At 34.0% G+C, this 10,464-nt stretch overlaps 2 protein-coding genes across 4 annotated transcripts; one reads left to right on the top strand and one right to left on the bottom strand.

Annotated features, from left to right (window-relative positions):
* Positions 1-179: 179 nt before the first annotated feature.
* On the bottom strand, positions 180-4,150 carry LOC116024601 (RGS1-HXK1-interacting protein 1). The gene is made up of 8 exons (XM_031265533.1): positions 3,878-4,150; positions 2,729-2,795; positions 2,161-2,238; positions 1,817-1,869; positions 1,514-1,650; positions 1,367-1,431; positions 720-778; positions 180-641 (listed from the first exon to the last, which is right to left on the bottom strand). Exons 1-8 carry the CDS (start codon positions 4,082-4,084, stop codon positions 552-554), a joined length of 756 nt encoding a protein of 251 aa, XP_031121393.1. The 5' UTR covers positions 4,085-4,150; the 3' UTR covers positions 180-551.
* A 1,566-nt stretch (positions 4,151-5,716) lies between these two features.
* On the top strand, positions 5,717-9,910 carry LOC116024836. Of its 3 annotated transcripts, none has more exons than XM_031265846.1 (5): positions 5,717-6,197; positions 6,297-6,490; positions 7,189-7,510; positions 8,331-8,418; positions 9,544-9,910. In XM_031265846.1, exons 1-5 carry the CDS (start codon positions 6,102-6,104, stop codon positions 9,558-9,560), a joined length of 717 nt encoding a protein of 238 aa, XP_031121706.1. In that variant the 5' UTR covers positions 5,717-6,101; the 3' UTR covers positions 9,561-9,910. The 3 variants fall into 3 exon arrangements, 2 of the variants coding, with proteins under 2 accessions (XP_031121706.1, XP_031121705.1); XR_004099533.1 differs by lacking the exon at positions 9,544-9,910 and adding an exon at positions 7,693-7,763 and having other exon boundaries at positions 5,718-6,197; positions 8,331-8,426; XM_031265845.1 differs by having other exon boundaries at positions 5,718-6,197; positions 8,331-8,426.
* The last annotated feature ends 554 nt before the right edge of the window (positions 9,911-10,464 follow it).

Below are 10,464 nucleotides of genomic sequence, written 5' to 3'. Positions count from 1 at the left end.
CATTTAGTACGAATAGTGATCTTCACATTATCTAAAGAAAGAAATTATTATTTAAAAAAAAAAAACAAAAGACTTTAGAGAATATGATAAAATAAAAAATTAAAATTATTCTAAAATATCTCCATTTCCAAGAACCAAATGAAAGCATATAATATTCTAATACCTAACATTACCAAGGCTTACATGACAACCTGAACCAGATGCCTCTATTATGAACAAACATTTCAATGTTATTACATTTTTCAGATCAAAAGCCGTGGACCCAATAATTAGTCCTGTTTATATATTTTAGCAGGGCAGAAGTGGATCGAAAGAGATCACTTCTGCACACTCTGCTACAGCTTTCTCATTACTAAACCAAAAGAGAAATATAGGTATGATTCAGCTCACCCAGAAAGCATTCCAGGTTAGAAGGTTATTATTGGGCTATTACAGTATCAAACAAGTTTTAAAACATTTCTTCCTATTTTAGCTGTTCAAGATCGCAACCTGAATTTCACACATCCTTTTGTAGCAAAATGGATGGATATCTAATTGTTAAGGTAATCTCGTCACACGGGAACACCTAATTCTGAAATCTTAGCAATTCTTTTATCCATTGCAGCCTTTTGTTGTCGGAGATGTGATGCCATAGAAGCAACCTGATTCATTTTCACTTTCAGTCAGAACATTAATTAAAATCAAGTATGAATAGATTTTCAAACGTATCTGGAACTCACCTCTGCTCTTAATTTAAGAGGCTCTCTACCAGGAATTTCCCGCAGCAAATCCATCAAATCTACAAATAGAGCATTGTAGTCAGGTAACAGAAATGGTATTATCCATAATGGTATATATATATATATACACACACACTCCCATGAGAAATAGGCTTCCCATGAGAACACGCAGACTAATCTCATCTGTCCATTTAAGATGATCATGGGCTGAAAATTAAGAAAGAAAATGTGGTAGCATTTCTGTAATTACGGTTGTGCATTTGGAAATGCTTCAAGCAAAACTTTTTTCCAAATGCACTGTCAAGCATTTCCAAATGACACAATACCTTTTCCTTAATTTTCAGCCCTTTATCATCTTAGCCGGGCGGATGATATTAGTCCGCACGTTCTCATGGGAAGCTTAGTTCTCATTTGAACCTATTTTTCTATATATATATATATATTGCAATTGCCTAGTCATACTTATCCTGGCCCTAGAAATCTTTTCACCTCTCTAGTGGTTATGTTTTACTTTTACGGTTTACCCATTTTTAAAAATTGAATCATCACCCCTCCCCACAATACAATACAACACATACAATACTACGAAGTAGAACATAAGTGAAAATCATTCATGCAGGATGTGACTTAAAGAAAATTTCACAAACCAGTAGCTTGAGCTTCAGCCTTATTGACAGCTTTTGCAAGATTTTGAATACGAGTTCCAGCATTCCTACAAATTACTTCTGATGGTCAAATGCACGATGAGGAAAAGCTGGCTACACATAAACTAAGATGCTTAAAAATGCACATACATGAGTTCAGAATGGCCACGTTTCATATCATTATGAGCTATAGCTGCCCTTTCAAACAGTTTTCTGCTCTCCTTCTTCATTAAATCAACAGAAAGCTTCAACTCTTTCACATTCTTCTCCGCTTTATTAAATTGTGCCTGCATGAAAGAAAAACAGACAATTGTTTGCATGAAGTCAAGTAAACAAAAATTACAGAAAACTGGCATTCAAAAGTCAAATCGGCATTTTGGCAACATGTTTAAGAGAATGGTTTAGTGGAGAAAGAATTAGAGAGCTTATTGAATGGCAGAAGAGAGGACATACCTCCTCACTTTGAAAGCGGCCTAAAGTATTGCGAAACAGAAATCTTCTAGGTCCTACAGACGAGTTACTAGACCATTGAAATTAGTGTATTTTTCGTATAAATGACGAAATCGTGTAGACCATTACTACAATGGATTATTAATTATTATCAAACAATAAAGAACCTGGACAAATCATTGCAAAACAAATGCAGAAGAAATTGATAAACAAAAATTAGTTTCATAGACATTAAATGCATTTATCATATGGCATCCTCATCATGTTGGTGAACCAACATTCAATGCGTATCAATAATATAGAAAAAACATGGGGCAAATCTAAAAACTAAATGCAAACAAACATACCTCTCATGAATATGAGGCCAGTAGCAACAGCAATTCCACCAACTACAACAGGATGTTCTCTCGCAATTTCAACTTCATCTATCAAGATAGATAAAAATTATGAGCATAGTCAGAGTATTATATCCCAACACTGAGGAAAAAGAAACTGAAAAATGTAGAACACCAACTCATTAATCAACACAAATAATAAAAATAGATAATTTGTTGAAATTTAAAAATAATTGTATCATTCGCTCACTGCACGAAACCAGCGATAACAAGAACATGGATTCAAAACTTTATTTATGAGACTCAATGCACGGCATCCCATCAATTAGTCACAAAACCAATCATGTCTAATGCCTCTGTGTATGCTAATAGAGTTAATGTAATGCACCAATGAATTTTAACTTTTTTCAAGAATGTGCACAATACGATCACATTTTATTGGCCAAGAACTGCAACTAAATCATCAAAAAGAGAGATTAAAAAAAAGGTAAATTGCATTCATGAGAAGTTAAATGCAATGCCTTATGCCAGTGGTTACTCATAATTAATACGGAGTATTTGTTTTGTAGTAAGAAATCACCTTTAACTTTCTGGACGAAAGCATCTTCATAAGCTTTATACTGTGAACTCAATTGAGGAAGAAAATCCTGAAAGAAATAAGTTGATAAAATGCCAGAAAATAAGTTTAACGTAAACTATAATGTAATCTTAAAATTCAAACCATATGTTTCTCATTCCTCCGTTACAAAGAGACTGCTAGAGCTATAGCTACAAAACTCTTGTGGATGCAAAACCACCTACTCAGCTTCCTTTTTTTTACAAGTAAAATTTCCACATTATCATTTTACTAAGAATGGAATTTCTCATTCTCATTATGCTACAGATTAAAAAAAAAAAATTCGTAGTACAGAATACTTTATAAATTCTTTTAAAAAAATGGAAGAGCACAAAAGGTCAACAAGTACTTCAAGGAGGAGGGTAAAAGATCTTTCTGAATGTGCCACTCTAAAATCTGCAACAGTCCAGAGCATCCTAGTTGATATAAATTTTTATCCTTCCTTTCCTGTCTTTTTCTACTTTTTGAAAACTTTGTTGCCATCTAAAATGTATTAATGTAATTATCTCATTTTTATACATAAATATCTTATCCTGTTATCCAAAAGTATAAAGTACTCAAGTACAAATGAAGAGTTTGAAAGGAAAGCTAAAGTAGATATAGCTCCGAAGAAAAGAATAACAATGAGACGTGATAATCAATTAATCTTCTCAACTGTGAATATGCTTCACATTATGATTGTTAAAAATGGCGAGTTTATGTAGCAGGAGGTTGGGAGCAGAGAGAAAGTCCCTACAACAACTTGATGCCAGTCAGTTGATGCTTCATTAGCTAACATTTTACAGTCACCTTTCGTTTTCTTACAAAGATGACTAGTTTTGAAACCTAATTCACCTTCTTATAAAATGCTACGACTATCTTTGTAGCACGGATTTTCTAACAAACAAAATAGAACTTCAGTTGAGAAAGTGCCATGATATCAATCGCATCATTTATTTATCCAATCAACAATTTGAATAACTATTACACTCACAGAGTATAATGCGCCATATCTATGTCGAAAATCAACTATCCCTAGACAGATGCTCCACCTATATTAAATAGATTTCACATAATAAAGCTAAAATTCAACAAATAATGAGAAATGCTAGAGAGATGATCATCAAGAGGGACCTGAAGAGAGCGAAGGTGACCGGAGGAGGTGTTCTGGAGTAAACGCGCGGAGCGAATGGCGGAATCGGTGGACTCTTGGACGGTGCGAGGCAGATCCTCTGAGATATAAGCGTGCCATGGCTTATCTCGTTGCTTTGGTGTCGCCGGCGGCGCCGGCACCGGCGATGAGGTCTCGTCGATCTCAGCCGAAGGAACGTCGCTTGCCATCTCCTTCAATCTCTGTAGGTTCTACTAGGCGGAGGCGCAAATCATTACGAATGTTTGCTGCTTTCTTCTTTTTTTGGGTAATACTGTAATTTTTTATATTTATAGATAATTATTAATATAATTAATTAATGCTTACAATTTTTTTTAATAAAGATACTTTGCCACTTTCTAGTTAATTTCACCTTTTATCACCATCACCATATTTTAATAATACTCTTTATATTTAATTATTTAATATTAAGTATCTAACTAAAAAGAATGTTAATGAGGTCTTATAAACTCATATAATAGTACAATTCAATTTTAAAATAACCTTTTGATTTAGACAACTCTTCATATTTACCCTCTTAAGGCCGATGTTATTAACTCATTGGGTTTCTATAGCTCAACACACCCTCCATGAAACTTACTTCGCGCCCTAAGCTTATTTTAATATTCACATTCAAGCTAGCTATACCATCATGTACTAGTTTAAACATTTAATCCAATACCGCAAATACCCAAATTTGTAAATTATATGTTTCAATATTTTAAGATAAATTTAATTAGTTCAAAAACACCAAATTACTATACTATGTTATGTTAATTTAAGCTTTCAAAAAAATGTTATGTTAATTTAAAAGAAAAAAAAAAGCATTATAATTGAAAGATTAAAGTCACTTATTTAAAATTAATTCACTTTTAATGTTTTTTTCTATAATACAATAATACCAATAGCTTAATAGTCACACTAATCATGCTTGAGATGATTTTAGACGACTCTGTCCCAAAATCAATACACTATTTGATCATAAGGTCTTCAAACCAATATTTCGTAATGTCTTACATTTACTTTTTTTACTTTAATTGACTATGCGAGTAAACCTAAAGCGATTGATAGGGAGGCGAGTTTGCCAACACTGCCTCAATAAAGCCAAATAAGTCATCAAATCAAAATGCACGTATTGTTGTATTAGGTGTAATATATAAATAAATAAGCTCGAACGAGCCTAACTCACTGATTTAGTAGGCAGTATTTAGGAGAAGAAACCACGGTTCAAACCTCGACAGCATGCGCACCGACTTTTGATCATATCTGTTGAGCCATTGAGTCACCGTGATTTACATCATCCCAAATGTTCTATCAATACGAGGTGTGAAAGGTCATTGGAGTTGGCGATTCAACCTTGGGAGAAAGCAGAAGAAGATGTAAAATAAATAAATGCACACATTATAATATATTTTGTATAACCATAAAGGGACAATTAATTTGCAAAAATGTGAGATATCCTAATTAATAAAACTCATTTATATCGATGTGAAGTGAAATTACGAAAATGACCCTATGTGTTTAGTTGGTATTGTATGGAACATTTGTATAAACACTTTAAAATTTTGTCAAAAACATTCTGGTCGAGCAATGTTATTGTAACTCTCTAAAATGAAATGTCACATGTTTTGTGTTTCAGTAAGTTAATAACGTATATATTAACAAATATTACATTGTATCTGTATTAAATTAAAAAAAAAACACTTTAAAATTTTACTCTTAGCATAGTGAAATGTTTTTAAAAAATGAATTCGATTTGCAAAAATAAGAAGGGAACAAAACAAAATAAGAGCATATACGGTGCCACTCAAAAATTGGTGAATCAATCCATAAAGGGAAATCGAAAAACCTCTAGCAGATTCAAAAAAAGAAAAACTGAAATTCATATAGAGAGAAGGAGAGAGAGAGAAAGGTGGCTGCCGGGCCGGCTTCATATTCCGACGGCTGAGATTGTCGGCATATTCTTCTCTCCGGTGCTGCATATTCTTCTCCAGTGATGCTATGCTATTCTGGAAGCAAGATCAATAGAATCGGTAAAAACGCCCGTGATCGAGAGGCGAAATTGAGAAAAGAAACAAATTTGTATCTTCGTTTCTGATGTCAATGTAGGCTCTATAGGATCGTTTGTTCATTTTTTTTCTTCTGTATAAAATTATTTTGCCCTTTTTTGCCGAATCGATACACTGGATACTGCGGGGGAGTGCGTATATGATGCGCTGTGCTGCATTGAGAACTTATATACGGACTTGGCTTCGTGACTATGTCAGGATTCAAGGCTTCGCTGTTATTCTCCTCTATGTCCAAGTGCGTATTCTCTGCTCTTTTGCTCGTAATTATGGAATTTCAGCTGCATTTGTGAATTTTGATTTGTTTAGTATGAATTAATTAAATTGATAATTCAAGATTGGTTGCGCTATGATTGGATCTCTCGGGGCATTGTACAACGGGGCCTTGCTCGCCAATCTCGTGATTGCGTTGTTTGCTTTGGTTGCCATAGAAAGTAGCAGTCAGAGCCTCGGCAGAACCTATGCCGCGCTTCTCTTCTGTGCTATCTTGCTTGATATCTCATGGTTCATTCTCTTCGCCCACGAAATTTGGTATCCTTTACTCTTCTCCTTATTGAGTGATGCACTGATGCTTATGTGTTGTGGAGTATTTACTATTTACTTGATTCTTGTTATCCACTAATATGTAATACAGAGGTAGAAATAAATTAAACTGGAAAGGAGAGGGGCATAAGTCATGCCTATTTAGTACTGCTTAAATTTCCCAGCTGTTATTATAGGATTTTTCTTTTTGTTTCATATTGAATGTAAATAAAGGTTTATTATTCCAGTTACTAGCTAAAGTTAATAGTGATGAAGGCTTCTTTTTTTTTTTTTTTTGGAAATATTCCAATTAATGTAATTATGTAAATAAAAATATTTCCTTCTGCATTAATTCAAGGAAATCAGTCATCTATGGCATAAAGATAGGCTTCCTTGGAACTTTCTGTATGTCTTCAAGTCAATGATGCTTAGGCCTTTCCTAGCAGATGGACATATTGGGGAACTTAGCGTACCTTTATGTGCATACAATGTTAAATTCTTCCAAAATTGGGATATAGGTTTTCTGGATACTTCTCTTTACATTATAAATTTTCCATATAATTGTAACTATTTCACATATATGTTAGCCAACGTTCATTCTTTAGGGAACTCATGTTCTTAAAAATCATCTTGGGCCAAAAGTCACATAGAATAAGAATAAGAATCTGTACTAAATTTACCTTCTTTTTTTATTTTGGTGCTTGCAGGAATGTTTCATCTGAGACTTATGGAGGCTTTGTTATGTTCTCAGTGAAACTTACTTTGACCATGCAAATTATTGGTTTTTGTGTGAGGTTATCATCTTCATTATTATGGATTCAGATGTACAGACTTGGTATTTCTTACTTAGACAATTCCATTCCTCAAGAAGCATATGCTGATTTGCGACATAGTTTTCTCAACCCTGCAACACCTTCTATAATTAGACAACCCTCTGGAGCTGATGATGTTTTGGGAGGCTCCATATATGACCCTCAATATTATTCATCTTTGTTTGGGGATGGTAAAGATGAGGCATATTTATCTGAGGTACACAACTCTCACCCCCTTTGTGCTTCTTAGCTTATCTCTTTGATATCGTTCATGACACAGTTTTTCTTTTTCTTTTTTCTTTTTTTAAATTTTAAATAAAATTTATTTTTGTTAATTTTGAGTTCAATTTCTAACAAGTAGTTTGGGTATTTCTTACATTCTTCTGTTTGCATTTGTAGTAGTATGTTCTCTTATGTTTTCTGGAATATGGAAAGTGGTAGATTCATGTACCATCACCGACTCTGACATGGTGAGTTGACATGAATCATGAAAAACTTTATGTTTTAGGGGAAGTAAGGGTGGAGTATCAGATGATATGAATTTCACATACTGTTAAGATGCTAGAGGATGATATCATGGTATATGGACTAGAAAGAACTCTGATAGTTTGTGAAAGAATTTTAATTCTATGGAGGCAGTTCATAGGCATTGAATTGATGATCCACCCATGATACAGTGATGAGGTGGCTTGCACTTAGATGCTACAGCAATCCCAACATTCCCTTTGCAACAAGAGTTCATTGATTTGTTTTGAGCATGACACACTTAGTTGCTTGTAAAGTTTTATTGCAAATTTGCAATTGCAAGCCACATAAAAATATTCTGCTATTGTACAAATGAACATTTCTGAAGCTACTTGGCAATGGAGTGATGAAGTATGAAACAATAATGCTTAATAAGGTTTTATTGTGCAACTTCCCTGTGTGCCATGAATTAATCTTTTGGTATTTCATATTCTATATTAGTTATTACATTTTGTTGTCATGGCATTTGTGGCCTATATTTTCATATCATTGTTATTTCTTTCTCATCATAGACTATTCAAAATCATGAGATGGTGGTTGGATCAACTACTGCCGAAGAAATCACTCAAGTGAAGCCATCCATGAGTAGATCTGTCCAAAGTATGGATGTAAGTTGTTATATTGTTGTATTTTCTGGTTTACTCCTTATAATACTTTGGTTCTCTAGAATTTCACTTCTCTTTGGAACCATTCAAAACTTAAGCATGAACTTTTTCCATTGAAATAAAACCTGCCAAGTTTTTATTTCTGATTCTTCTGTTTCTTGAATAGTTATAAGGAGAATCTTAAGTCCAGTTGCTTATATATATATATATATATATGCCCTACAGTTCTCCAGTAAAAATTTTACACATGGATTTCTTTATAACTCATCCATCCACTTCAGTTTTTTTTTTAATAAATAAATTAATCATTTCACTGTCTCTCTCCACTTTTCCTCTATCCTAACCTTCAGCATCTTCATCCCCCCCCCCCCCCCCATCTTGACCTTCTCCTTCATCCCAATCACCACCGTATTCACCCCATTATTCTCTGGGAATTACTATCTGATTGGTTGATCTGCTTGGACACAGTCAGAGCCTATCAGAAATGTGTGTCCTGGGCAATGGGAAGGCATATATCTGGTGTAGTTGTTATTAAAGTTGACAAGGATTAGAGGAAAGAGGAAAAGAGAGGGGGGATGCTGTCTTTGAGAAATGCTAAATGGTGATAGTTTTTACCGGCAACAAACAATGTCATGGTGGGCATGATGATCAGCAGAAATTTAGAAGTCCATGATTAGCTATTAGGTGTAATAAACTTGACTTGGAAAGGTTAAAAGCTTATGTGGAAAATGATGCGTGTGTCAAAATTTTACTGTAGATTTTTAGGGAAATATATACTGATTAGCTGTAGAAATTTAGAAGTCCATGATTAGCTGTTAGGTGTAATTCCCCTTCCTTATCCGTTTCCAAGCAGTAAGAACTACTAAGAAGAATTATTTTTCATTTCCTACTGCATTTTACCGTTCACTATGAGAAGAACATAAGATCATTGGCTTTCACTATCCTTTACTTAACCAAACCTACTAAGTTCTTGTGGAGCCAATTCATAGTTAGATGCTTGATTTTCGCAACGAGTGAGATTACCATAAAGCAGATTCTTTGTTTGGGTTCTTAACTGTTTGTACGATGCAGCCAATAATCACCATCTAATATTTTCCGTATAAACACATTTCATTTGCAGGGCCGGGATGTCACTAGGAATCTGCTACATGTCTGAACTGGGATTTTTTTGGCCGTCCATCTGGTGAAGTTTGTTCTTTGATTATTCTTTTCCTATAGTGTGACGCTGCAGTTTTACTGGGGTTTTCTGATTGTTAGCGAGGTTTGTACAGTAACCCAACAATAGAATTTTCTTCCGGTATAAGATTTGCAAAGATATAATCGCGCCACATTTATTATGTAAAGATGAATGTAGGCATTCCATCTTAGCTAGGCGATTTCGATCTTTTATCAAGGGACACTTGGACATTTTTGGAGCTGAAAGTTTGTTAGGATTTTCTGGGAATACAAAATGAATAGCAATCTGAGATTCAATCTGTTTACATGCATCTTGTGTGATACTAATTGATCTTTCACCTTGACTGATGAACAATTAAACTCGTGAGTTGTAGCCTCTCCTCTCGATGTCTTTGACGGAACTAGAGGTACAATTTTATTCAACTACACATAGAAGTTCTTGAAAAACATATAGAAAGTTGCGGACTATAATCCCGAGTAATTTTTATTTTTATTTTAAACATTTGAGTAAAACACAAAATGCACATTGTTTAGGGGTGGTTGCATGTGTTCAACTTCTCATATTTGTATGGAAAAGCTTATGATGTTTGGGACATGATGTTCAACTTTACATACTCATGAGAATAATTGTGCAACCTAATAGTGTATTGCACCTTTTGAGTATGAAAAATGAATAAAGTGGATGTTGAGTACAGACAAGTCATAGTGCTGTGAATTATTCTGTGGACCATGATTTATAGAGCAAGGTAAAACACTGACAAATGTTTGTTCTTAGTATACTAAATGTTTATTTTAATGTACTGAAAATTCATTTTTTATGTAATATATTAAAAATAAACATTCAATACGCTAAAAATGAATTTAT

The sequence above is a fragment of the Ipomoea triloba genome, chromosome 7 (genome assembly GCF_003576645.1).
Source record: "Ipomoea triloba cultivar NCNSP0323 chromosome 7, ASM357664v1".
NCBI lineage: Eukaryota > Viridiplantae > Streptophyta > Magnoliopsida > Solanales > Convolvulaceae > Ipomoea > Ipomoea triloba.
The sequence above is the reverse complement of the archived record's forward strand: the minus strand, read 5'-3'. Positions and strand labels throughout refer to the sequence as shown.

Excerpts from the sequence above, each read along its gene's own strand:
- LOC116024601 (XM_031265533.1), bottom strand. The coding sequence starts at position 4,084 with ATGGCAAGCGACGTTCCTTCGGCTGAGATCGACGAGACCTCATCGCCG. Across the intron at positions 2,239-2,728 it reads TTTCGTCCAGAAAGTTAAAG|ATGAAGTTGAAATTGCGAGA; the intron begins GTGATTTCTTAC and ends CTATCTTGATAG. Across the intron at positions 779-1,366 it reads GGCTGAAGCTCAAGCTACTG|ATTTGATGGATTTGCTGCGG; the intron begins GTTTGTGAAATT and ends CTCTATTTGTAG.
- LOC116024836 (XM_031265845.1), top strand. The coding sequence starts at position 6,102 with ATGATGCGCTGTGCTGCATTGAGAACTTATATACGGACTTGGCTTCGT. Across the intron at positions 6,491-7,188 it reads CTCTTCGCCCACGAAATTTG|GAATGTTTCATCTGAGACTT; the intron begins GTATCCTTTACT and ends TGGTGCTTGCAG. Across the intron at positions 8,427-9,543 it reads GATCTGTCCAAAGTATGGAT|GGCCGGGATGTCACTAGGAA; the intron begins GTAAGTTGTTAT and ends TTTCATTTGCAG.